Source organism: Malus sylvestris, chromosome 12 (genome assembly GCF_916048215.2).
Source record: "Malus sylvestris chromosome 12, drMalSylv7.2, whole genome shotgun sequence".
NCBI lineage: Eukaryota > Viridiplantae > Streptophyta > Magnoliopsida > Rosales > Rosaceae > Malus > Malus sylvestris.
In genome coordinates, this window is record NC_062271.1 from 29,165,132 (window position 1) to 29,192,914 (window position 27,783).

Below are 27,783 nucleotides of genomic sequence, written 5' to 3' on the forward strand. Positions count from 1 at the left end.
ACACCAAATGCATCTCAAGAAATCATAATAAAATTAATCAGAATTCATAAAATTTAATTAGTTACAAGAGTTTGTGATCGTAGTGGTAGACGAGAAATTTTTCAGTGTGCCAATAACATGGGCTAGTGCACTAAGTGTCATAATACAAGTGGTTGGAAAAAAAATTTGTTTAAGTATCCAACTACTTGTATTATAACACTTATTTTTTTTATCAAAATTGTATTATAACACTTGCTATATTGAATCATGTTCCAGGCACGTTGAAAAATTCATCTTAACAACCCAGCTACAAATATCTGTTAAAAGTGGAATAAAACTAAAAATTAAAGCAATTAAGATTATTTAACCTTCACCTCCGGCGGTATGTCCTCACAGTCTTCGGGAATTCCATCAAAGAACCTATACAAAAGCCGATGTTTCTCTTGCTCCAGTAAATCCAGGTCGGGAATCTCCCCGGGAATGTCCCACAAAACCTCAACAACCTCCTTCGTTGTCTTCTTCTTCGTCTCCTTTTTACCTGCCGTTGATGAAGTCGACGATGGTTTTTTTACCTTTTCACCACAAGAAGATGAGCCAATTTCTTTCTTAATAACAATCTTCTCACCAACAAGTTCTTCCTCAGTTTTCTGATCTTTTTTAATCTTCCTTCTTGTTTTTGTAATCGTTTCTTGCGTCTTACGCCTCTTTGTATTAGGGTTTTTCCCCAGTATCTTTATCTCGTGAACGATCTCAACTTCTTTTCGTTTACGACCATTAGTAACTGGTGGGGTGTGATCATCATCACTCGAAGACTCCGTGGCATCCGGGTCCAAAAAGCGGACGCGAACCACCTCCAAGCTCGGCTTCTCTTTTTCAGGTCCTTGTAATGCCGACGCCGCTGCTACCTTTTCTTGTTTTCTCTTCTGTCCGTGGCAGGCGGGTTTTGAGGGTGGTGGTTTGGGTCGAACGCTGTAGTCACTTTTGGTGCCGTCGTTGGCGGTGATGTTGAGCGGCTGTGGAGGGGCACTGGGAGGGGAGAGAGCAAGTGCTACTTCTTCCGTCCTCTCTCTTGTGCCTGCCCTGTCGGTAGTGGTAGCGGTGGTGGTGGTCTGGAGCTGTGGTGGAGGGGCGCACCGATCAAGCACTGCCTCTTTTGACTTCTCTCTCCTACCTAACATTTTGGTGGTGGTGGTTTGGAGATGCCGCGGAGGAAAGGTATTGGGAGCGGCGAGAGCAAGCACGACTTGTCTCAGCGGCATCTCTCTCGTTGTTCGCTTTCTCGAACCGGAGTTGCTTGAATCCTCCATGAGTCCTGAGTGCTTCGTTTCACAAAGCATATGAAAAAATATCAATGTTAGAGAGAGAACGAAGAGAGAGAGAGAGAGAGAGAGAGTACGTACGTAGCAAGAGTAGTGAAGAAAAGTGGAATTGGGCTACAAAGAACCAGTGTATATGTGTATTTATAGGGATTGTAACTTAAACGGTGCAATTTCCCCAAACCCGTGCTTTAATTTAATTCAAAAGGATTAAGGATTAGGAGAGAGTACATTAGGGATTAGGGGTTTCCAAATCCAAGTAGGTAAGGGGTTTACTTCCTTGCGCCCAAAGGACAATATCTTCAAACGTTAGGGTTCTACTAGCAGTCTAGCACGCAGAGGAAACAAGATCTAGAGTGAGAAACAAGAGAGAGTGTGTGGACTTGGTTGACAAGTAGCAAGTCTCTGTATTTTTATAGGGATTTGATCGTAATGATCTAAGATCGACAACGGGAATTTTTGCCCTCCATTTATTTATTCTGAAGACAAACGTAAACTTGAATTTGTACAAAATAACTTCTCTTTTAGAAATGAAAGAGAAAGAAAGATATACGAGCAGGATCATCGTTAGGCATCGACAACTCTTTTAACTCTTCAGTATTTAGTTACCATTTTTCTCTCCATCTTCGTCACCATGCAGGAAGGAAAAAGTAGGGATATCTTGCATCGATGCTCTACATCTCTCTCTCTCAACCCCAACTCACGCACTGCCAACCACCGCCGGCTCTGCCTCTTCGTCGGATCTCCGATTATCCCTCCACTCCCTTCCCTCTCCCCCAGTCCAATAAACCAAAAAAATCCGAGGATTGGTTTGGTTCTCACAAATTTGTATAAAGTGTCGTTTGATAAACTATTTTATTTTTATTCTTGTTTTTATTTTTATTTTTATTTTAAATTAAAAACCTGTTTAGTAATTATTTTCAGAGCTATTCTCGTGCACATTTGGAATTCGGCTTATTTTTAGTTTTCAGATTCTGGAGAAATGAAAATTTATTTCGTATCTATATTCAAACAGCCCTTAGTAATTTGTACCTAAATCAAACAAACTATAAGGGCGAAAGTGGAAAACTCAAAGTTCTGGGTGTTGGGTCCACATAAGTGTTTTTTTTTTTTTTTTGTAATAAAAGAGAACTGTTATTAACACTTTAAAATTTTCATTCTACAATCATTTATTTTTCTTTCTATCTATAGAAAATTTGAAGTGTAAAATGAGATTTTTGGAGTGCCATAACATTTCCCTATCTAAACGGTAAGTTAGGTAGACCAAATTTTTAAAACAAATTTTCAAACCAAATGACGTGTCACCAATTGGAAATAAGCTTGTTAATTAACACTTAAGTAATAATTCTTCCTTCATGGCCAAACGCATTTGGGCCGATTCTTCTTCCCGACAACATTGGTTTTCATTCATTCTTGCCATTTCGCTAGCAAATTGTGCACGTATCTGATCTTGGGACTTTCCTTTTCTCTTTGCTTCATTTTGCTTATCTCTACCCGCGGCCTTGCAAAAGAAGGAGTTGGGTTCATTTGTTTGACACCTTCATTGTCGGGAAAATTCACACCTTCATTGACATCATTTGGGGGTGGGGCTTCACTATGAAATAATCTTCCACATTGTTAGTTCGCATCGGTTCCCCACCTCGGACAATCTTTGAGAATGTTCCAAGCATGATGCAACTTAAAGGCTTGATTTTTTGGTGTAGTTATTGTCTTGTAAATTGTCATTGCTTTGTCACCCTATGCAACAAATACATAAAAACAATTAGTTGCAAAATCCTATTATGTACATGATAAATAAAATATCAACAAAGAAACTCACAATTTTTTAGGCGCCCCTTCCACTAGGCATGTCAACCATGGCTCTTTCCAAGCTTCCCTTCCACAGAGTGCACGCTTTGTTGATAATCTTCCACCGATCATAAACACCACCAACTTCCCTTTGACCGGCGTTGGAGTTTTCATGGAACTTATCAACGATTTTACCCCACAAAACCTTTCTATTTTGATTGGTGCCAACGGCACCATCTTCACTAACAGAAATCCATGCCAAACATAAAGCAATATCTTCGTCAAAGGTCCAATTACGACTTCTAACATGCTCTTTTGCCATCTTGAAAAATTTGGAAATGAGAAGAAATGATAGAAAGAAAAATTGGAAGAATTGTAGGAGAAAAGTGAGTTTTGTGTAGATGTTTGAACAAATACATAGGTATTTATAGAGTTTTTGGTTGAATTTTAAGTTAAATAATTTTTTTAAAATTATTTTAGCCGTTAGATTTAAATTTGGACCGTTAGACCTTTTTCTTTTACCGTTAGATTTGGTTATATTCGATTAAGCCGTTGGATTCAATAAATATATAAATATAAAACTAAAAAAAAACCATTTGAATGTGGACCGTCAACGGTCCAATTACCACAGCCGTGCGATGGAGAAAAGTAGCCGTTGGCTACATATATTTTCTGACACGCCGGGGGACACACCCACGTGGGTGAGGGTCCACCTCGGCTGAATGACTTGCGCGTCTGCGCATGGAGGAAGTGTGGCTGGGCATTTGGGCTTCACAGCACAGTTTCAGTCTCATCCATGGGTCCCACTTCAATTTGTGGGCTAAATTTGTGACCGGTACTTGCCTTTATTTTAAGTTTTAGGTTTTAGGTTTGGTTTAGGTTTTGGGTTGGAGTGGATTTGGAGGGGGGAAAAGGAAAATTTATGTTATAAGTCACCATTGGAGATGGACTAATGGAGATGTTGATGTTTGTTGGTAAGAAAAGCCCTCGGATGGGCTGAGATAGAGAGAGCCGAGAGAGTGTAAGGGAGAGTGAGGGAGAAGAGAGAAAGAGGAAGACTTTTCAGAAAAAAAAAAAAAAAAAAAAAAAAAAAAAAAAAGAAAGGGAAAGGGAACCGGGGGACAAAACAAGGGGTGGGCCCTTGGACACACCATTTAAGACCCAAAAATCATTTTAAAAGCAAGATAATCTCAAACCTAGTGAAAATACAATTTAAATTAGGAATGAGTGTAACACTTTAGCTTGAGGGGGTGTATTAAGGATACAATAGGAGTACCAGTCAATGATGTACCTGATTAAGAACTTACTTAGCTGTTAAGCTATGATTGCTATTTATACTTGTTGTACACAAAGTTTGGAATGAATGAAATAGACTCATTTTCTCCACGACAACTTCTCTCTCTAAGTTTCTCTCACTACAATTCTCTCTCTACTCCTAGCATTTCTCTCACAGAGCTATGAGTTTCTACAACAAGTTTGTTCTTTCAATCCTGCAATCCTGGTACAATCTTGCAGGTTGATGATCAGCAACAATCCTTACTCCACAACAGGCGCTATTTCCTCAGTCTTCGGGAATTCCATCAAAGAACGTATACGAAAGCCCATGAATATGATACTTTTTCTCCAGTAAATCCAGGTCGGGAATCTCCCCAGGAATGTCATACAAAACATCAACCACCTCCGTCGTCTTCCTCTTCGTCTCCTTTTTCTTCTTCTCCTTCCTCTTCGTCTCCTTTTTACCTGCTGTTGAAGAAGTCGACGATGATTTTTTTACCTTTTCACCACAAGAAAACGACGAGCCAATTTCTTTCTTGATAACAATATTCTCACCAACAAGTTTCTCCTGGTTTTTCTGATCTTTTATTATCTCGTGGACGATCTCAACTTCTTTTTGTTTACGACCATTAGTAACTGGTGGAGTATAATCATCATCGCTCGAAAACTCCGTGGGATCCGGCGCTGCTGCTCTCTCTTCTTGTTTTCTCTTCTGTCGAAGGCTGTAGTCACTTTTCGTGCCGTCGTTGGTGGCAGCGGTGGTGATGTTGAGCTGCGATGGAGGGGCGTTGGGAAGGGAGAGAGTAAGTGCTACTTCTTCCTCCTTATCTCTCGTGCCTGCCCTTTTGGTGGTGGTCTGGAGCGGCGATGGAGGGGCGTTGGGAGAGCACGTATTAAGCACTACTTCTCTCGGCTTCTCGATCGTGCCTGCCCTTTTGGTGGTGGGGTGGACCTGCGGTGGAGGGGCGTTGGGAGCAGAGTGAGCAAGCACTACTTCTTTCGGCTTGTCTCTCCTACCTGCCCTTTTGGTGGTGGCGGAGCGGAGATGCGGCGGAGGAAGGGCACTGGGAGCCGCGAGAGCAAGCACCACTTGTCTCAGCGGCATCTCTCTTGTTTTTCGGTTTCTCGAGTCGGAGTTGCTTGATCCCTCCATGAGTCCTGAGTGTTTCGTTTCACAAGGTACGTATATGAAAAATGGTCAATGTTAGAGAGAGAAAGTAGAAAGAGAAAGAAAGTAGCAAGTGTAGTCCATGTAAAAGAACTCAACAGTATCGTTGTAAGCGCCGTCGCGTTCAGTTACGTGGGCCTCGGCAGGACACCACCCACGGCGTCCTTGCCTCCACTCGCGTCTGAAATTCGTCCTCCCATCTCTTTAAATAAAAAATCCCTAACCTTTCTGTAATCTCTTTCTCTCTCTCTCTCTCTCTCTCTCTCTCTCTCTCTCTCCCCCTCCTTTGTCTCTTTGAAATTCGAAAACCCTAGAAAAAAATTGTGAGTATGAGCTAAATCAATCTTCTAATGGTGTGATTCTTTGCGATGCGCATATATATATATATATATAGGCAGTGAGATCGTTTCTTGTAAATATATAAGAGGAATGCAAAGTTGGTGCTTTATACGTTTTCCTGCCTTATCTGGAAATTTTCTCGAACGCGGATGGGTAGATGGCTAATTTCACGAAGCCTCACTTTATGGAATTTACCACAAGTATTTCCAAATAATGAAAGAAATGTCCTTTTTAATGGAAAATCAATAAAAATCTTAGACAAATATAATAAAATTAACTTAGCTTCTCAATGTGAGTAGAAATTTTGAATTTCCTATGTGGTCGATTTACGAGACTTCATACTTATAATCAGAACTTTTTATATTGTAAATAACTATGTAAAGATCATATGTGTAAAAAACTAATAAATTATGAGATCGTTCAGATATTGAATTGTATAAAAACTTCACTTTTATGAAGCAAAACTCTTCTAGAAATATTATTTGTCATAAAATAGTTTTATAATATTAACAATGAATAAATTAATATTTTGTGCTTTTAAAAGAAGGTGAATTCAATCTTAATATTTTTTATATTGTTGCAGCTTAGTCAAAAAGGCAATATGGTGTTTCCCTCTGCCTCAAATCCTCAAGTAATTTAATTTACAATAATACTAGGGAGACTAAATTTGTAAACTAAATTTTGAAAACTAAGGGCACTAGTACAAAAACATACTTGAGCGACGGAGAAAATTGCGTCGCGCAAAGTATGTTTGCGCAACGGTGACAACAAAACGTCACCCAAAGGCATTTTGCGCAACGGAACTTTGAGCGACGAAGATCGCTGTCGCGCAAAACAGCGCACGACGAAGTCGTCGTGCAATGTTAGGGAAAAAGCGATAAAAGTCTTGGTTTGGCGCCAAAATCTTGCACGACGCACAGGCATGTCGTGCAAACGTCCTTTGCACAATGAAGGTGTGCATTCATTTCGTAAACCTTGCAGTCACAGACCTTGCGCGACGGTTTGCGCGCGACGAAGATGTCGTTGGGCTAATTTTCAGACAACGTTTTTTGACTTTGCGCGACGAAGGCACGTGCGTCGCACAACTATTTTTTGTACTAGTGAAGACTTGGAAGTTAATGATTGGTTTATTACTTAAGTGTTGATAAACGTGTTCATTCCTATTGGTGGCACATCATTTAGTTTGTAATTTAGTCTCCCTAACATTACCCTTTAGTTTAATTTGTATAAATGATTTTATTTTTTGCCAAAAGAAAAGTTGTTTTTTTCCTCATAAAAATGATATCTAAAACTACATTAATGAAACACTCTTTGTCAACTAAAAGAATGTGAAAAGACATCTTTGTCTTCTACCACAACAAAAAAAGTAAGGACAGTAACATAATTTTACAAAACAAAATTTTGTTGTTTTTACCTGCCCTTTTGGTGGTGGTGGAGCGGCGATGCGGAGGAGGAAGAGCACTGGGAGCCGCGAGAGCAAGCACCACTTGTATCAGCGGCATCTCTCTCGTTTTTCGGTTTCTCGAGTGGGAGTTGCTTGATCCCTCCATGAGTCCTGAGTGTTTCGTTTCACAAGGTAAGTATATGAAAAATGGTCAATGTTAGAGAGAGAAAGTACAAAGAGAAAGAAAGCAGCAAGTGTAGTCCATGCAAAAGAACTCAACGGTATCGTTGTAAGCGCCGTCGTTCTTAGCGTTCAGTTAGGTCGGCCTCGGCAGGGCACCAACCACGGCGTCCTTGCCTCCACTCGCGTCTAAAAATCATCCTCCCATCTCTTTAAATCAAAAATCCCAAACCCTTCTGTAATCTCTCTCTCTCTCTCTCTCTCTCTCTCTCTCTCTCTCTCTCTCTCTCTCCCCCCCCCCCCCCTCCTTTGTCTCTTTGAAATTCGAAAACCCTAGAAAAAAATTGTGAGTATGAGCTAAATTTGTAAGTATGATTCTTTGCGATGCGCATATATATATATATATATATAGGCTAGGCAGTGAGATCGTTTCTTGCATATATATAGGGGAACCAAACCTGGTGCATTATACGTTTTCCTGCCTTATCTGGAAATTTTATCGACCGCGATGGGTAGATGGGTAATTTCACGAAGCCTCACTTTATGGATATATTCTTAACCTGCTGCCTTACCTGGAAATTTTCTTGAACGCGGATGGCTAATTTCACGAATGAATATATTCTTAACCTCATGGAAATATTCTTACTATTATTTATACTAGGGAGATTTTATTTAAACCTATTTAACCTCTTTTTACACTCAACTTAAATTTTAAATGTTAACTGTCTATTTTACCCTATTGTATAATTACTATTAAGTACAAAATGAAATTAATAATAAAACTCAAATTTATCAATAAACCTAAATATTATAATTAAACCCTACGATCATTCTTTGTTTATCCTACGTTTATTCTAGCTAAAACCCTAATAGCTGTCATAGAGAAAAATAAGTTTTGTTATTGATGGATGGTGATTTTGAAGTTTTGAATCCTCCAACCAAGTTATGACTCAATTTATGAATTTTTTGTTCGTTTGATTTCAATTTATGAATTGGCAAACCATGAGTTGCAATTAGAAAACCATGATCTGACTTCGATACGATCAGCAATTTCATTAGCCTTAATTGCAATTAGAAAACTATATGATTCTGCTCAACCTTGGTTGTTTCCAGTTTCTCTCATTGTCAATTCCAGAATCTAGAAATGACTGAAGAGTACGGGGAGGACAACTTAATCACACAAAGTGAAGCCTTTCTCAATCAAGTAGTTCTTCGAAATTGCAAGGACTCTCTAAAGGCACTTCAAACTTGTGATGACATTCTCCCTTATGCTGAAGAACTCAACATTCCAAAAAGGTGCATGGAATCACTTGCCATAAAAGCATGTACTGATCCTAATTTGTTTGGGTGGCCTGTCAAGGAGCATGGCGGCCCCATGCAAAGTCCTGGTGGGAGTGTCTTGTGGAATGGAATAAGTACGGGGGCCAGACCAAAGAAATCAAGTTCAGATTACAGGAGGAGCTTCCTCCCATCAAATTTAGCTTCTAAAAATCAAATGAGTGTAAAAATAAATCCACATATTGAATTGGGTTTATGTGGGTATTATTAAGGACAAAAGTGTAAATATCTCTTCAAGAGATAAATCTTAGAGACTAAGTAATTGTTACAGTTTATTAGGACATTTAGTTTTTTTATTAGGACATTGAATCCGGATTTTGTGACTTGGTTCGAGAATGATCAGAACATTCTCATCTGGTTAAATTCAACCCTCTCGGAGTCTCTCATTCCCTACACCGTTGGTGTTACCTCTGCTCGAGAGCTTTGGGCTAAATTGGAATCCCGTCTTGCCACCGCCTCTCAGTCGCATATTCATGAGCTCCGATCTCGCCTTCGTAATCTTTCCAAAGGTGAATCCACGGCTGCTCAGTATCTTCAGAAAATTGAAGAAATTGCTGATGCCCTTGCCAGTGCCGGTGCACCGGTTGATGATTCTGATCTCATCTCTGTCACTCTGCATGGCCTGCCTCCTGAATTTGATTCGTTTGTTGACGCGATACAATTTCGCCTTGGATCTACAACGATTGATGAACTTCATGGCCTCTTAATCAGCAAAGAAATTCAACTCAACAGTCGCAAGAATTTGTCATCTGCGCCACCTTTTCAGGCTTTCTCATCCTCCCCTGGTATTCTGCCTACACCGCCTCAAGCATTCACTGCTCAGAATTTCACCCACTCCACAACCACCAGCCGTGGTGTGGATCGAAATTCAAGGAATTACTCTTCCAATCGAGGCAACTTTCGTTCAAACAACACTAACAATCAGCGGCAATTTTCGTATCGCCCAAATCAGAGGCCAACCTATCATAATAATCGTGGAGGTCGTCACAACTTTCAATTTTCTAGCAAGAAAGTTCCTTGTCAAATCTGTCGCCAATTTGATCATGAAGCTTGGGACTGTCCTCATCGCATGAATGCACATTATGGTGTGAAATCCTCTCCCTCTGCAATGGTGGCGAACACTTCTACTTCTGCTCCTACTTGGATTGTAGACTCAGGGGCTACATCTCACATGACCAATTCTTATGGCAATCTTCAGAATCCAGAACCATATACCGGACCTGAACAAGTTTATATTGGAGATGGAAAAGGTTTATCCATATCTCATTCTGGCTCTTCTCTTTTGCCTACTGCACATCATAATTTTCGATTACAAAATGTGCTTCATGTTCCTGAACTTAAGCACAATCTACTTTCTGCAAACAAATTTTTAATTGACAACTGGTGCTCAATGCATCTTTATCCTTTTCACTTCACTGTGAAGGATCTTTCTTCGGGGATGACGCTTTTTAAAGGTCCTGTCAACGACGGTTTCTATCCTTTTCATCCTGCTTCATCCCATGCTGTGCATCCCAAGGCTTTGACTGCAACTGTTAAAGCTTCAAATACTATGTGGCATCAACGGTTGGGCCACCCCTCTGTGAAGATTTTGCATAAATTGGCTGCACATTCTTGTATCTCCATTTCAAATAGTAGAAATAAGTCTTTTTGCTCAGATTGTGCATTAGGCAAGTGTTCTAGACTTCCTTTTGTATCTACTCCTTGCACTACAAGTAAACCTCTAGAACTTGTTCACACAGATGTTTGGGGGCCAGCACATGTGTCTTCTCTTAATGGTTCTCGATACTATGTACTGTTTGTGGATGATTACACCAAGTACACTTGGTTTTTCCCTTTGAAATACAAATCTGAGGTATTCTCTGTGTTTGTTCAATTCAAGAATCTTGTTGAAAACTTTCTGTGTACTAAACTCATTGCTCTAAGATCTGATGCTGGAGGTGAATTCATGAGTACTTCTTTCTCTCAGTTTTTAGTGGATAATGGCATTCAACATCAACTTAGTTGTCCTCATACACCTGAGCAGAATGGGTGTGCCGAAAGGAAACACAGACACTTGGTTGAAACTGCAAGGACTTTGTTGGCAGCTTCTAATGTACCTCATTTCTATTGGGTTGATGCCTTTGCAACTGCAATTTATCTCATCAATCGATTACCTACAGCATACAAATCTTCACCTTGGGAGTTGTTATTTCACAAAGTTCCAAATTACAGTACTCTTCGAGTGTTTGGATGTGCTTGCTTCCCTTGGTTACAACCCTATTCTCCTTCAAAGCTACATCCAAAGAGCAAGTTATGTTTTTTCTTGGGTTATAGTCTACATCATAAAGGATATAAATGTCTTGACCCAGTGACCAAGAGAATCTACATATCTCGGCATGTTCTCTTTGATGAAACTCGGTTTCCCTGTCACCATTCTTTAGTCCCTGTTCCTACCACACCTCCTCCATCTCCTTCTCAGCACATCCCATCCTCTCTCACATTTACCACTTCCATTTCCTCTCCTCCGTCTTTATCCCTTCCTGCTATATCACCACCCTCTCCTCCACCCTCTACCTTATCCCGATCTCAGCAACCTCTTTCCCTCTCCACAGAGTTACAAGTTTCCTCCCCTCCTAATCAACCTTTACCACCTTCCTTCCCTTCATCTAATCATCACCAAATGCAAACACGATCCAAATCTGGAATATTCAAACCCAGGGCATTCACAGTCACAAAGCATCCAATTTCAACCCATGCCTCTTCTGATTATACTCTTCATACCTACCTGCAAGCATCCAAACATCCTCACTGGCGCAAAGCAATGCAAGACGAGTATAATGCTCTTCTCAGCACAGGTACATGGTCTTTAGTCCCTTCTATATCATCTCAAAATATTGTAGGCTGCAAGTGGGTATTCAGAATCAAGAGGAATCCGGATGGCTCTATTGACAGATACAAGGCCCGATTGGTTGCTAAAGGTTACAATCAACAAGAAGGCTTGGACTATTCTGAGACTTTTAGTCCCGTGGCCAAACCAGTTACCATCCGCATACTTCTCACTCTTGCTTGTCAATTTGATTGGTTTCTCAACCAACTTGATGTTAGCAATGTTTTTCTACATGGTACTCTTACAGAATCTGTGTTTATGCAACAACCTCCTGGCTTTGAGGATGCCACCAAGCCAAATCATGTTTGTCATCTTCACAAGTCTCTTTATGGTTTGAAACAAGCTCCTCGAGCTTGGTATGAAAAATTGCACGGTGCTCTGGTTTCCTTGGGATTTACTGGTTCCCAAAATGATCATTCCTTGTTCATTAAAAAGGTTCCCCATTTGGTCTTCGTCTTAGTCTATGTGGATGACATTTTAGTCACTGGACCCTCTTCTGCAGCATGTCAAACAGTGATCACGAAATTGAGCAGTTTGTTCCCTGTTAAAGACCTTGGTCCGTTGCATTATTTCTTAGGCATTGAAGTTAAGCGGTCATCTTCTGGGATCTTTCTTAATCAATCAAAATACATTCTTGATCTTCTGCACAAGTCTCATATGGATGGAGCCACACCCTGTGCAACACCCCTGAGTACAGACAAGCTTGATCATGACTCTCCACTTCTTGCCAATCTTACTGAATACAGGTATTTGGTCGGTGCATTACAGTATCTCACCTGGACTCGCCCCGATTTGAGCTTTGCTGTTAATCTGGTTTGTCAGTACATGCATCGTCCTCGAGTCTCTCATCTTCAAGCTGTCAAAAGAATCCTTCGGTACTTAAAAGGTACTATTGATTTGGGGTTATGGTTTTCTAAAACTTCAGCTCCCTTGGATATTCAAGCATTCTCTGATGCTGATTGGGCAGGTTGCCTTTTAGACAGGCGATCCACTGGTGGCTTCTGTATTTTTCTTGGCAGTTCTATTATCAGCTGGAGTGCTAAAAAGCAACCAACAGTGGCAAGATCATCCACTGAAGCTGAATACAGGTCTCTTGCTCATACTGCCGCAGAACTGTCATGGATTTCTAAAATTTTAACTGATATAGGCTACTCTCTTCCTTGTGTTCCTCAACTGTGGTGTGATAATATCTTTGCCATTTCTCTGGCAAAGAATCCTATTTTTCATGCTCGCACAAAGCATGTCGAAATAGATTATCATTACATACGGGAGAGAGTATTAGCCAACCAAGTTGCTATCCGTTTTGTGTGTTCACAAGATCAGATTGCTGATATTTGTACCAAGCCTCTGTCCAAATCCAGATTTACACTTCTCAGATACAAACTCTCTCTTCGGCTACCTCAGTTTCGTTTGAGGGGGGATATTAAGGACAAAAGTGTAAATATCTCTTCAAGAGATAAATCTTAGAGACTAAGTAATTGTTACAGTTTATTAGGACAGTTAGTTTTTTTGTTAGGCTTGTCTTACATGTATATATATACTCAAGATGTAATATTATCAGTTGTGTAAATGAAAATATATTTTCTAATAGGTATATTAGGTATTAAATTTGGGTTTAAAATGATATTAATAGTTTAGTTAAAAATCAAATGGGTGCAAAATGTAAGTTGGGTGTAGAAATAGGTTAGATGAGTTTAAATAAAATTTCCATTTATACTATTCCTCTAATAATGATGAGAGTCATTTGAATTGGTGGGCCCTACCTCTATTAGAGAGATGGTACAAATAAATCATAAGTTTAGCATTATTCTTTTTCTTTTTGGTTTATTATAAGTTTAGCACCATTGTTTCATCAATAGCATTATGGACTCCATTGGCTCCACATTTTTCTTTTCAAATGCTAAGCAATTCCGAGACTTCAAAATTCTCCACAAGCCAAATACCACCCATTTTAGATCTCTCCAGATCTTCCTCTTTTTCATAATGGTCTATGAGCCATTCCCAACATTCGAAAAAATCACCTCCCTACACCAAGGTAGAATCTAATTGAATAGGTGTCCCAAACCAAAAGACCCGTGCAAACGGGCATTGAAAGAACATTTGACATTGGGTTTCATCTGCAATACCACAAGTCAGGCAAGTAGTAGCAAGACGAATACCTCGATGTTGAAGATTCATTTTAACCGCCAAAATATCTTTACAACCCATCCAAATGAAATGTCGTAGTTTATTTGGGACATCCAACTTCCATATGTTTGACCATATCTTACTCCGGTCTTGTCCCACACTCGACTTCCCCCCGACCTTTTCGTCCAAGCCAACCCTTTTCCCACTTGGATTTGTAAACCCTTAAGGTGCGTTTGTTGCACTGAACTATCTCGAACTGGACTAGCTTCAGGGACTAAGATGGACTAGCTTAGACTAGACTAAGCTAGACTGATTTAGTGAAGCGTTTGGTGCATTGTCGGATTAAGCAGCAAAATAATTAATAAATTTTAATATTATATTTGTTTAATTCATAAAAATTATATTATATTATTAATTTATCTTTTTCTTTTTGGAAATCTCTTCCTATCTCGAAACTTCTACCATTTTTTTCTTCTTCCTTTCCACTCTCTCACTCCCCTCTCCCTCATTTTCTTCCTTTTTTTTTCTCCGGCCCATCGTTTTCTTCTTTCTTCCTACTCTCTCACTCCCCTCTCCTTCACTTTCTTTCTTTTTTTCTCCGGCCGACCATCTCCCTCCTCTCTCTCTTTTTCTCCCCCATTTCTCCCAATTTTCTTCCTCAAAGGAGGATCTATGCATTTTGCTCCTGATTTGGACCGAAATACCTACATGTATTTCTTCTTGTTCCTCAAAACAGAGAGAGCACTGCAAATTCGAAATCACATATCAAATTTCTATTATGATTTATGTTTTACAACTCCAAATATGATTTCGTTTTTTCCTACAAATTTCTGGAGAAGAGCACTACAACCCAAGGTAATATATTTATGGGTTTATCACAGATTTTGATATTTTCTGTAATTCGAAATTGCATCACAGATTTTGATATTTTCTAGGTTTATCGCAGATTTTGATTTCGTTTTTCCTACAAATTTCTGGATAAGAACAACCTTTAATTGGGGTTGGATTCATGGGACAGAGATGGAACCGAAATCTCGTACCCAATTTCTGGGAAGTGAAGGACGGCAAAGCAGGGAGGGGTGAAGCAAAGCACAGATGGGGAGAAGCGAGGAGGGGTGAAGCGAAGCACAGATAGGGCAAAGCAGGGACTAGCAGTCCGCTCATTTTCGAGGGGTCTCGCTAAGACCCCCTAGCAAGCATTTTTGTCGGAGCGAGTGAGACTTAGTCTCATTAAACCTAGTCCCTATTGGGAACAAACATGGGACTGGACTAATCCTTAGTCCAATCTAGTCCAGTACTCTTTAGTGAGAGCAAACAAACACCCCCTTAATCCCTAATTTACTCTCTCTTTAATCCTTTTGGATTAAATTAAAACATGAATCTGGGTGGGCTTGACAATTTCTGACACGACCCATTAACCCGGCACGAAACGACACAAAGTTAATAGGTTTTCTGGTTGACACGATAAGGAATCGGGTCGTTATCTGGTAACTCGATAAGCACCTACTAAGATAACGGGTCAATCCAGGTATACACGTGAGTAACCCGTTACATGATAAGAAAATATTAATTTAATAATTTTATACATCTAAAAATAAAACTATAACTAACAGCAGTATGATAACAAATTGAAAGTTCAAATATAAATACATCTATATATATATATATATATATATATTAAATTTAGAAAATTGATGATAGTTGGATCTCGACCATCTAATCTTTTTCTTATCCCTAAATAAAACTCTCTCTCAAACTGAACTCTCGAATATCAATGTCGAACCTCAACTCCGACCAGCCACAAGTCTACAACCACCCTCTCCGATCTCCCTCCATCACACCACTGTCACCGCATACAACCTAATAACCCACCACCAGCTGATCTACTACTTTTATCTCTGATTCTCTCTCTTTGGATCGAGCAAATCTTGTTAAGATATTTTAAAGCAATATTTATGTGAAAATGTGGCTGTGCAAATTTTTAAAACAAATTTTCAAACCAAATGATATGTCACCGATAAGAAATTAACACTTAAGTAATAATCCAATCATCAACTGGCACATCATTTGGTTTAAAAAATTAGTTTAAAAATTTGGTTTCCCTAGCATTATCCAAATCTAATACAACTTTCGTTCACAAGCCTGCAAATACCTTCCAGTTCAAGGCAATATATTAGCAACCAAAGTCAAGAGAATCCAAAATAAGATCAAACCTCATATATTTCTTTTTCTCATAACAAGTAAAAAACCTTCCCTGTTTCTATGTCTCTAATTTGTATCCCTTTCGGAATAGAGGCTAAACCTACAGAGAAAAAGATACACAAGACAAAGCACCTCCTCATCATCTATACCCCTGTGGCAAGCGATATCCCGGCATTACGATCTTGTCAGCGAACATTTTGCCCGTCTTGGGCATGACATGCCAGTGCAATGTCAAGTTGAATTCTTTACCCCGGAGATTGGTTCCCTACACAAAGATGAATTACAAAGAGAGTCAGTTAACGATGGAGCCAAGAAACTACAACAGATCTTAGTCTCTGATGAAGCCAAGAAACAGATGCAAAGAATGAAAGAGACTGCTCGTACCTGATCAATGAAGCGGTACTTGTTTGAAGTATGAATCCAAAATTTGGCATGTTCTTTGGTTGGTAAGATACCATCCCAAAGAGAGATCTGTAAAATAGTGTTAAAACTTTAAGCAAAGACTTATTTAAGCAATAACTAAAGCACTGTGCAGCCTACAAGCCCTAGAAGATAGTATAGAGTGGATATGTGGATCCGAGGGACACATACAAGCAAAACAAATGGAAAAACAGTTATTCAGTGAAAGAGAAGAGTTGTTAATCTCAATTTTTTACCTTAAGAAAAGCAAAATCGAAACATATAACTAACCAGAAATATAACTTGAAACATATATGTGCAGATACCTGATTCAGTGAGTTCTTTGGGGTTCCATACTCAGCGGCTAGAAAAACAAAAACCTGTCATGCATTGCAGATAAAGTAAAAGGGATCAGGGTACTGGCTGGAAAATAAAGAGACCGAATTTTCTAATTGTGGTATGCACAACTTAAATTTCACCAGACCCTATAAAATAATGCAGTCAACCATGCCAACAAAAACCGTTTCTCAACACAGATGGTAGGTTTTGAATTTTGGTTGGTGCTTCTAGTCCTATGCATGATAGTTGCCATCACTCTCTAAAAAATCATTATCATAGAGTTCCGCACAGTGTACCCAAAGACTACTTAACGCATGCACAGAATATACTAAAATAATTTAAGTGATCATGAATGCTAACACATACACACACAAATTTGTGAAATTGCAAACCTGCTTTGTATTCCATGTAAACAATGACTGCAAGTCTGCTGATATATTCATAGTCATGCTGACCTGCATAAAACGAAAATCATTTTAGTTCATACCAAACTGTGATTCATTCATACACATAATCTTCCTTTTTCAATCACCCAACTATCATGGTCACTATAAATCAAAGAAGCAAATCCGAAGTTCATGATTCAAAGTGTAACCAACGGAAATAGGACAACAGTTCAAGAACCTAGGGAGCAGTTGAATTGCTGCCAGTCAGTTTACTATAACTTTCAGCTCTAGCAAATGCCCTCGTATTTTATTTTACCTGCTTTCCTATTGGTAGAGGAATCACTTAAATAAATATTGTGAGCTCAGCTCATGCCCTGTAGACGTGTAACTATCTGTCAGTACTCTGAGGTTGCACCCAATCTCTAGACCCACCCCAGCCCAGATAAATAAACCTTAATATTAACCACACAAATAGAATGTTATACCTTATCTACTTAAAAGTTCAAGCCAAAATTGGGAAAGAGAAATGTTAGGCGTCAACATGGAAACTATCCCGTCCCAATTGGAATGATCCCACTCTGTTCTCTTATATCCCGTCCCAAACCTCAACACGGAAACTACCACCTATAATTTGACTATAGGCCTCCATTTTGACTGAGGAGCATACCAAAATACCACACTTTTACAAGTTTTTAAGACAGTGATACAACTACTTAATCAGTAATTTAGTTAAAAACCCATAAGCCAATGGGCTCGCACCAACATGTCAGAAAGGGGTGATTAAGCTCTCTACGGATCCTAATACTACCGTTGTATTAACCCAACCTTCAATTCACAAAATGCATACCTAGATCAAATTCACATATCATGTACTGAAACTAAAACACAAAACCAGGAAATTTAGCACCGAAACCTGCATACCCACACACAACCTACACACACAGAGTGCATGCCCATGAAAATTTGATACAGAAAATAAACACAAAAGCCCAAAGTACCAATCTTTAAACTGGATTAATCAAATACTATCCAGAGACTCAGTATAATCGAAATTCAGTGAACACCCATTTCAGCCAATACAAAATTGAATTCAAATTCAAAGAAATTTCACATATAACCCAAAAACTACAAATCCAATTATTAAAAAAAAAAATTGAAAGAAATGCACCTCGTCGTTCCCGTTCAGTTGCTTCTGCAACCAATTAATATTCAGCACCTAAAGAAAAACCCAACAAGCATATCAGAAACAAAATCCAACTGGGTATTTAAATTCGAACCCAAAAATCAAAATTTTTTGAAATCGCAGATCTGCCCCACAGAGAGAGCGAGAGAACCTGGACTTGCGTAGTGGGAGTGGGGTGGTTGAGATTATCGGAGATGGAGGCCATGGCGCACATCAGTGCCAAAATTGTAACTGCGAAGGTCAGCAGAGCATTGGCTCTGTACCCGAACGAATGCATTTTCCTACCTTCTTTCTTTATTTCTGGGATTTTTTTTTCTTGGATTTCTGCTTCGTCTGGTTTTGGTCCGAGAAAGAAAAATGTGTGCGCTTTTTGTGGGTTTTGAAGAGACGAAGACTTCAGAGGTTTTTATAATAAAACACATGTAGAGATTGGAGAGAATGTGAACTTTTGCTATACCGCTCAGTCATTGGACAAGACACGCCGGTGGGGCCCATTATCTTCTAATAAATTAAGAATTTTAACGGAAAACTTATGGTAATGTTTACTTTAATGAAAAATTATATTTTTACATTAAAAAATCAATATTAGTACTATTTATTTTACCCTTTATTTTGTCTCTATCGTTAAAACTTAAAATTTTTAACCTATTTTAATTAATTTTCCTTAATAAATTAACACATGTTTTATTGTTTTGAAAAGTAAGAAATACGTCATTAATTTTGTCCAATAATAAATTAAAACATGTTTTATTGTTTTGAAAAGTAAGGAATATGTGACTTTTTTTTATTAGGTCAAATTCGAAAGTGAGTGTATAAGATATTCACAAATCAGTACCTAAGTATTATCTAATATTGCGTTCATATACCATTGATATTGAGAGACAGTAAAATTGAACTCCAACCTCATACCTAGAAATAATGTTGTTAATTAATTGAGCTAAAAGCACTATGCAAATAATATGAGAATGAAAAATAAATACTAAATTCTAAAATTTGAATTTTGCTCATACAAACATTTGAATTAACTGTAAAAACATTATATTATACTCGCCCTCCTCATAAAAACATTTGAATTAATGAAAATGGTTTGAAAACTTTGAGTTTTAATCAAAATGACAAAAATGTGTTGTAAGTGAATAGTACCAGAAGTAACTTTTTAGAAAAAAAATGTTCTTTTCTTTAAAAAAGAACAGTATCAAAAGTGTTTCGTTAAACCTTCAAAAAAAATAAAGAATAACAAGGCTCTTTGGGCTCTTCAAGTGAAGGCTGCCCTTCACTGGCTTAGAAAAATGATATATAGCCCAACAACAAACTTAACCGGAGACAAGCCTAGGCCTGGCAAACACCATACACTTGATTTTGTTGTAGGTGAACAACGTTACGGACCCAGAGACAAGAGTGTAGAGTTAAACACTACCTGGTGCTATAACCTTCGTCACAACAAAAAGACGTATATAGTGTTAAACAATGTGGCACTGTAATCGTTGTCACACTAAAAAATTGTTGTCGTCGCACCAAAAAGGGCCTAGGGTATATAGTGTTAAACAATGTGACATTGTAATTGTCGTCATCACAAGAGAAAATTGTTGTTTCTTTTTATGTTGGAATGATATTTTTAATCTAATTTATACCGGAGAAAGATAGATTCACACTTGAGTGTAAAAAAATGAGCACACTACTATTTGCAACTTGACGCCAACAATCTTTCAATCCGGAAAATTGTTAGAAATATGAAATTGGAGTTTGAATCCATCTAAGAATACCAAGCATGAATGAGTTTGAGTTGGTACCAAGAAGAAGACATGAACAAATAATTAACAAAGTTTTATTTATCCAGTCCCTTAATATAGACGAGACTGCGTACACCAAAGCACAAAGCTTCACATTTTACATAGACTTTATTTGATCAACATACACAAACACCCTCAGATAGATCACCTCTCACAAGGGAGATCATAATTTATGGCTGATCGGTGGATTCAGTAGATTCTTCAGCACCAGTGGAGGATTTGCCAAAGTTGAAGTTGGAACAACTAGTCCTGCGGGACAACAACGAAGAGCTAAATCCCAACCTTGAGTTCGTCAAATCAAACTGCAGCAGATTATCCTCCAACTGGAGTGCTCCGATCACGATCGAAGCCTGAGGCCTCAACCCACCGTCCACAAACCCTAGACACGCCACGTTGGGACTTGGCTGAACGATAACGTTATGACCATACAGCCTCCAGATGTTCCGGTTGTTGTCTAGAACAAGGTCTATGCTAGAAACCGTAAGCGCTGCCTTGTTGCTGGCAAATTTCTTCGCATCGAAACACACCCCGAATGGCGCCATGGGCTTCACTTGGGGTACCCCTTGGAGCTGATTGATGAGGAGCTGAGTGAGTGCCCTAAAGATAGAGGTTTGGAGGATTGTGTAGGGAGTTGTGGTGCTGATCATTGTCCCATCAACCCCTCGTTTTGGTGAGTAGGGCAAGAGAGAGGTGTTGAGTGGAACCACCTTGTTGTTGATTTTGATGGATTGAACGTTTATGTAGTACTCTCCTTGCCTGCCTATGGTCAGTGGGGTGTAGGTCAACTTGCGCGACACGTCGATGCCCCGGTTCATGAGATAGGGTCCTTCCCCGAAGAAAATGACGCCATTCTGGCCAGGTGCAGAAGGGAGGCACACGGCAAATTTTGCTGGAAAGCCAAAGTGGGAGGCTAGTTGGTAGGGTAGGGAAATTGGGGAGTGGCCTAGGCCAGCAAAACCTTGAACATTTTTGGGTAGCCCTTTTTGCATAATATTTGAAGGTGCACATGCAAAGAGGAATTGAGGGACTTGGACCATTGGGCCAGGGCTTGAGCCTTGGGTTGATGGGATTGAGAGGACATCTTGAGCAAGCTCACCCATGGCGCTTTGGCGCGTCACAGGGTTTGTGGTCATGAGCCCACACGCGTTGGAGTGGCACCCTAGTCGGGTTCTAGACGAGCTGCATGTGCGGCATGTCATCTGGCTATTAGGATTGGCTCTAGCACACTGTGTTGAGTGGCAAACCGGAGCATTGTAGCCCGATGACAAGTACTGATTCTCACAATTGACTGATAAGAACCTCCCATTTAGGTCTATCACAAAGGGGAATTGGACTGGAGGGTTTCTTTTGTAAATTTGGGCCACATGAAGATTGGTTGCCCCATCTTTCTGCACCTTGAGGACAAGCTTATTTGGCTTGATGGGGATTTGGGGTCGGGTTTTTACTGTCGCCACAGACGTGAAAATGAGAAGGGAAAAGCAAGAGAAGAGTAGGAGCAAATTGGGAAGGAAAGAAGCCATGGATGGAATTGGAAACAAATTTTGAGTTGGAACGAAGAAGTTTTTGTATACCTAGAGGCTAGAGAGGAAACGTGGGAATTGGCAAAGAACGAGAGAGAGGAGTTCGCAATTTATAGTGCGAGGGTTACTAATTTAGGGCAGGCTCTAGAGTGTGATGGACATGCATGTGGACATTTTAGGGTTTCAGCATTGAGTTCTTCTTTGATAGATTTTGGAAAACTTTTCCAGTTTATGTGACGTTACGAATGTGGGGAGGGGGTTCACATGTAAAGGGAAAGAGATGAGCATAAATCTTGACATGAAAACAAAGTGTTGGTGAGTGTGTAGGGGTACTTGGCACTTGGCAGTGAAGAGGCCTGTACCCAGCCATGCAAAAGCTTGTGCTTTAAGTAACAAACAAAAAAGTGTCACTGGGTTCTGGCTTCTACTTGACACCGCTATTAGTTTGACAGATTGAAACAAAAACAACCCTAATCATCTCTCTTAATTTGTTTAGGAGCATTGTTAACTGTTTATAAAGCAAGATTACATGCGCATGGCCAAACAGTAATCGGTCCTAATTAACGGTAGTTGGTGCAGGGAGAAAGAGAGAAAGGGGAGAATTGTTAGTTGTTTAGGAGCATTGTTAAGTGTTTAGGAGCATAGGTTCGTTTCCGTACCTATTTTTATTGCTTTTTAGACTTAATTTTTGTGTCGTATTTTATGTTTTTCTTTGCTTTTCACTAATTTTGTTCAAATTTGTGTTCCCAAGCAATAACATTGAAATAAAGCTAAAACAGAGTGTTTTAGGATTGAAAGACGTTTTCCACCCTGGAAGTAGAGGTTTGACGTGCAGATCAGTCAAGTTGGAAGATTAAATTGCACTTCATCGGGACAAATCAAATATTGAACCTCATATGTGGAAAGCTCTAAATGTCTAGTTTGGAGAATTTTACAGTTTATGATTCAAGTTTTTTAGTAGACTTTATTGGTATTTTACCACAGACAACTCATAATGACGATTTCATGCAAATTTACGAATATTGTCGAGATTTTAGAGATTTAGCAGCGTTCAAGGGACAAGTGGGGACACTACTTTAAAAGAGTATTTAGTTCTTCTAATCTAATCATTAAAGGTAAAAGATACACAAAATTAAATCAACGGCTCAGATAAATGATGATTTTCTATAACACCAGCCGCGCGCGAGACAAGAATTGTTCTGGTACTCTCTGCTCTCGTTCTTCCGTCTCTTCTCAGTTTTTTCAAGCTTTTGATGAGTTTTTAGTTTGCTATTTTATTATTGCACATGAGTAGTTAAACTCTTTGTAGTTAGGGGTTAGTATGAAGCTCTAGACATGACTCTTTCTTCACTATAATAACTTTCCTGTTTGTGGATGAATGCTTACTTCACTATTATAATGAATGCATGTAACTTGTTTGTTTGATTGATCACCTTAGTAATCATGTCTTCACAATCACTTCCGCTGCAAACTCTAGTCGTCTTTAGTTATATTGTGAATCTTTTAAATAAACCTCTTAAAGAAATAGAAGGCCTAGTATATTGCGATGTGTGATATGATCAAAATTTTGTTTTTACAGATTCCGAATGAAAAACTGTTATCCTAAACAAAGTAATTACTTTGAATCTTCATCAATCTTAATTTAATTCTATAAACCTTTACAATTTAAAATATGGAGTTTTAACGAAAAGCTCACGGTACTATTTACTTTAACGAAAAACTACATTTTTACACTAAAAAGTCAAACATGGTACTATTCATTGTACCCTTTATTTTGTCCTTATCATTAAAACTCAAAGTTTTCAAACCATTTTCATTAGTTTTCCTTTTAAAATATTGTATATACATTATAAATATCTTGCATTCTTAGCAATATACGCTATGTTAAGTTCTTGTGATAATATTCATATTCTCTTTACACATTGTGGATTCTATTCGTTAAGGTTGCTTGACATAATACAAGAAATGAGGTAAACGACATGCACTTTACGCATTCTAGAGAGAATCGATATAACATAAGTTACATAACCTACATGTCATAGCTATGTTATGGATATCTTCGTTCTATTTATTGACAATTGTACCACATATATATGGCTTGGACACATAGTCCTGGTATCTTCACTGCTCATGGCCTTTTGTTACATCATTTAATGGGCTGCTACTCATCAAATTTCCCAGGTAACCAGTCAACCATTTTTTATTCAGTTGACTGATGTAGGTTTTTATTCAATAAGAAAATTACAGGTGCAGGATGTATAATTTCTCCTTTTTTTTTTTGTTAGATTGCATGCCGGTTCGATGGTTCGATTTGAACTAGGAATGAACTTATTAAGTTGGATAACAATCCAACATAATGTGTTTTACAAATTCTTACTAGAGAATGACTTAGGTGGAAAGAATTCACTGCTATCATTACGTTCCAAATCACTAATATAAGTTCATGTGAAAAAAGTCTTACACCTAACCTAATGACTCGGAATATCGCTATGATAGTAAACTCCTTATGCAAAAGTCTATCTCGTATAGTAAACTCGTTACGTGAAAGTCTTATCTCCTTCTACAAAGGCAAGACTTTATAGTACTGGCTTAAACTCAATCCAGCCACCAAGCATAGTATAATCTATTAATGGTCTATTTAGATGATAAAACGCTCATAAAACCCATCTCCTTGGTTTTTATTTTTTTTATTTTTTATTTTTTATTTTTTTATGGAACCCATGTCCTTAGTTAGGTAGAGATTAGAGAACGACCTATACATATCTAATACCCCACCAAGCAAGAAAAATATTGATATGGCACAATTTTCTTTTAATATTGGTGTGCACTGATAGCTCTGTATATAAAATGCCAATAAAGTTGCGTTTTCCAAGCAAAGGCCTGATGAAGGTGGGTGGATACTGGTGAGGTGAGGGAATGGAAGTCAAGAGATGGTCCTAATAATTTGAACAGATAGAGATTGATCCTTTAAATATTTCCAAGTTGAATCCTACACGCAATGCATTTTGAATTCGAGAACCACTACGCAAAGCCGAACGCAATAATACCTAAACAAATCATCAATGGCTATTCTAATTGGATGAGAAGGCTCAAACACGTTCCTGAAATTACAACATATCTACAATACAAACAAATTACAATTGTGGTGATCTATTGAGTTCATTCGTGTTTGTACCCTAAAAAACTTCGAATCAGAAGTTAATAATTCACTCATTGAACAGGTTAAGCAATACCATTTACCAAGCTACAAAACTTACTCATTACCATTTACCAAGTAGCATAAGCAATGGTACTTCCATACTTTCAAACTATTTTCGGCTTAGCACCACAACACAATAATCCTACAAAAATAAGTAAAAACATAGCCTGAAACCCTAGAAATAACTTCTACATGATACTACAACCATTAGGGTTCTCATCACTGAAGTAGTTGGCATAAGGATCAGATGCAGGTCCTGACGGCATTGGCTGTTGGGGCATGTAGCTCATCGGCGGCGGCTGCTGGCGGGCGTACATCATCTGATGGTACATATCATTTCCACCGTTGGCTGCTGCTCTCTGTTGATTCATCATCATGGCCAAGTATTGTTGCTGCTGCTGATTATACGGGTTTCCGGGACCCATACCGCCTTGATAGTATCCTCCTCCGCCGTTCATCATTGCCTGTGCAGGCAGTCCTTGTACTGCAGGAAAATTACCCATCTGCCCCATTGGATAGCTACCCATTTGACCCATCTGACCCATCTGACCCATTTGAGGTCTCTGCCCCATCTGACCCATATTTCCCATATGACCCATTTGACCCATTTGACCCTTTTGACCCATTTGTCCGTTTTGGCCCATGTAACCCATTTGCCGCATATCCTCACCATCATCACCACCTTTGGCGCCTTTCCCTCCTTTGCCCTCTTTGGCTCCTTTTCCATTTTTGCCCTCCTTGCTTTCCTTTCCACCTTTGCCTCCTTTCCCTCCTTTGGTATCTTTCCCTTTGAAATCAATCTCATGAAAATCATTTTTTCCATCTTTACCCCCGCCCTTTTTGCTTCCATTGCCCTTGCCGTTACCTTTCTCGTCTTTGGAACCGCCGCGTCCGATACTTGTACTCCGGCTGAGCCACCCTAGCAATCCACCTCCTTTTTTGCCATCTTTGCCCTCTTTCTTATTTTTACCCCCTTGCTTCTTATCCCCACCCTTGCTATTTCCACCGCCTTTATTTCCGCCATTTCCGTCCTTGCCATTCTTCTTTTCATTATTTCCACCCATACCTTTCATTTGCACAGGGAAATCAATTACCCCACCTTTCTTGGCAGACCCTCCCCCACCGCCGCCCCCACCACCTAGCTTTTTGTCGTTCATCACATGCATATTCATCATCCCAGCAGGCCCATGTGGGCCATGCCCATGATTAGCACCCATCATTGGCATCATTGGCATCATTTTCCCATATGGCCCTCCTCCTTGTGGCCCATTTACAATATTACCCATCACCTTGTTCTTAGCCATCTGATGATGTCCATGATCAAGCTCTTCCTCATCATCATAGTCATCATCATCAAACTCATCATCATCGAACTCATCATCAAACTCATCATCAAACTCATCGAAATCGCTACCGTCAAAGTCATCCGCCTCCGGCAGATTGAACTTCACAGACTTCTGGTTCTTCTGAGGCACCTTCATAACATTACCATTGCCTCCTTTCATTTGTTGGTGCTGTTGCTGGTGGCCTCCTCCGCCCTTTTGCGGTTGTTGCTGGTGGCCTCCTCCGCCCTTTGGTGGTTGTTGCTGGTGTCCCCCGCCTTTCGCATTCTGTACCGGCATTGCCATGTTCTTGAACTGGTTGTTGAGCTGGGCTTGATTGAAATTTGAACCCTTTGACCCTCCCCAGAGTTCTGCATGTTTCCCCTTCTTTTCAAGTTTCTTGATGATTGTGTGTGGATCAACATTCCCTGTCACAGTCACCTTGCTGTGTTCTGCATCAATACTTGTTGTGTACACACCTAAACAAGTGACCAAAATTGTGTGTTAGCATAAGTAAATAAACCATTTAAAATTCACACCACTACACTAAAACAATGACAATATTTATGGTAAATTGAACATATTTCGTCTAGCGATATTCAGTTTCTACTAAGCTCACATCGGAGTTGTTACTGAACAAAGAGAAGAATAATATTTGGGTTAGAAAAATGAGAATATGGTAACAGAAGAAAGTACCACAATCGAAAAATTCAAACCATTTTCGAGCCTAAACGCGGCGATCAAAATTGTGTTTTACCCTAAGTAAATAAACCAATTAAAGTTCACACCACTACACTAAAACAATGTCAATATTTATGGTAAATTGAAACATATTTCGTCTAGCGACATTCAGTTTCTACTAAGCTCAAATCGGAGTTGTTACTAAACAAAGAGAAGAATAATATTTGGGTTAGAAAAATGAGAATATGGTAACAGAAGAGAGGAAAGTACCATCAATTTTTTGCAGCAATTTCTTTATCTTGTGCTTGCATCCATCACAGTCAATGTTAACTTTGAGAACACATGTCTGCAAGTAAAATTAATCAGAAACGAACCAAATTAGACTGAGTTAATAACTTACTATATAGATTATAGTAATGAGAAACATAATTAAGAGAAAACAGAAGATAATGAAAAGGGTTCTAAACTAAACTAAACATCTTTGATTTTCAGACCAGTTTTGAGAGAAAATAGTGAAAACTGAAAAGGGTGTGTACCTGAAGCTTCATCACTTCCTGTTTACTCATTGTTTAGAGAGAGAGTGAGAAGAGCAAACAGGTATTCTACTTGTGAGCTGAGAATATAAAGAGGGGAGAGAGGGAGAGAGGGTGGAGTGAGAAGAGAGAGACAGAGAGAGAGAGTTTAAAGCTGGTTGGTGAGAATTGAACACTTTATCTTTTAACCTTCTCTTTCCCTCTATTCGAGGGTAGAGAGAGAGAGTGTGTGTGAAGTCGGTTTGCTGTAGCTGAAAGACCGCGGCCTGATTTGTTAATCGGATATTTACTGAGCACAGTTTCAGAAGAGGTTTAAATAGTTACACAAAGATTGATGGCAGTTGAAAAATGGAAATCCAATAAAATAAAGGAGGGAAGGGAGCAAGACTAGCTTTTTTAATTTGTGTCTGGAAAACAGTGAAGAAACATTAATCGCTTTGGTCGGCATGAACGGAAAGCGATCCCTTCG

General features: G+C 39.1%; 3 protein-coding genes across 3 annotated transcripts; all 3 read right to left on the reverse strand.

Annotated features, from left to right (window-relative positions):
* Positions 1 to 15,909: 15,909 nt before the first annotated feature.
* LOC126594508 (signal peptidase complex subunit 3B-like) lies at positions 15,910 to 18,665 on the reverse strand. Its single transcript, XM_050260852.1, has 6 exons — positions 18,421 to 18,665; positions 18,255 to 18,302; positions 17,093 to 17,155; positions 16,688 to 16,741; positions 16,347 to 16,433; positions 15,910 to 16,227 (listed from the first exon to the last, which is right to left on the reverse strand). Exons 1-6 carry the CDS (start codon positions 18,544 to 18,546, stop codon positions 16,102 to 16,104), a joined length of 504 nt encoding a protein of 167 aa, XP_050116809.1. The 5' UTR covers positions 18,547 to 18,665; the 3' UTR covers positions 15,910 to 16,101.
* Positions 18,666 to 20,072: 1,407 nt separating this feature from the next.
* Positions 20,073 to 21,789, reverse strand: LOC126592455 (gamma conglutin 1-like). The gene has a single exon (XM_050258133.1). The coding sequence runs from the start codon at positions 21,577 to 21,579 to the stop codon at positions 20,230 to 20,232; it is 1,350 nt and encodes a 449-aa protein (XP_050114090.1). The 5' UTR covers positions 21,580 to 21,789; the 3' UTR covers positions 20,073 to 20,229.
* A 2,975-nt stretch (positions 21,790 to 24,764) lies between these two features.
* LOC126593780 (heavy metal-associated isoprenylated plant protein 34-like) lies at positions 24,765 to 27,543 on the reverse strand. Its single transcript, XM_050259893.1, has 3 exons — positions 27,318 to 27,543; positions 27,052 to 27,127; positions 24,765 to 26,579 (listed from the first exon to the last, which is right to left on the reverse strand). The coding sequence occupies exons 1-3, from the start codon at positions 27,345 to 27,347 to the stop codon at positions 24,967 to 24,969; spliced, it is 1,719 nt and encodes a 572-aa protein (XP_050115850.1). The 5' UTR covers positions 27,348 to 27,543; the 3' UTR covers positions 24,765 to 24,966.
* Between the last annotated feature and the right edge of the window lie 240 nt (positions 27,544 to 27,783).

Bases quoted from the DNA above. Each gene is read 5' to 3' on its own strand.
- LOC126594508 (XM_050260852.1), bottom strand. From the start codon at position 18,546: ATGCATTCGTTCGGGTACAGAGCCAATGCTCTGCTGACCTTCGCAGTT. The intron at 18,303-18,420 runs GTTCTCTCGCTC...GTTTTTCTTTAG, and splicing joins CTCCCACTACGCAAGTCCAG to GTGCTGAATATTAATTGGTT. The intron at 16,434-16,687 runs GTATCTGCACAT...ACTATTTTACAG, and splicing joins CAAAGAACTCACTGAATCAG to ATCTCTCTTTGGGATGGTAT.
- LOC126593780 (XM_050259893.1), bottom strand. From the start codon at position 27,347: ATGAGTAAACAGGAAGTGATGAAGCTTCAG. The intron at 27,128-27,317 runs GTACACACCCTT...TTTTACTTGCAG, and splicing joins AGGAAGTGATGAAGCTTCAG to ACATGTGTTCTCAAAGTTAA. The intron at 26,580-27,051 runs GTACTTTCCTCT...TCACTTGTTTAG, and splicing joins ATTGCTGCAAAAAATTGATG to GTGTGTACACAACAAGTATT.
- LOC126592455 (XM_050258133.1), bottom strand. From the start codon at position 21,579: ATGGCTTCTTTCCTTCCCAATTTGCTCCTACTCTTCTCTTGCTTTTCC.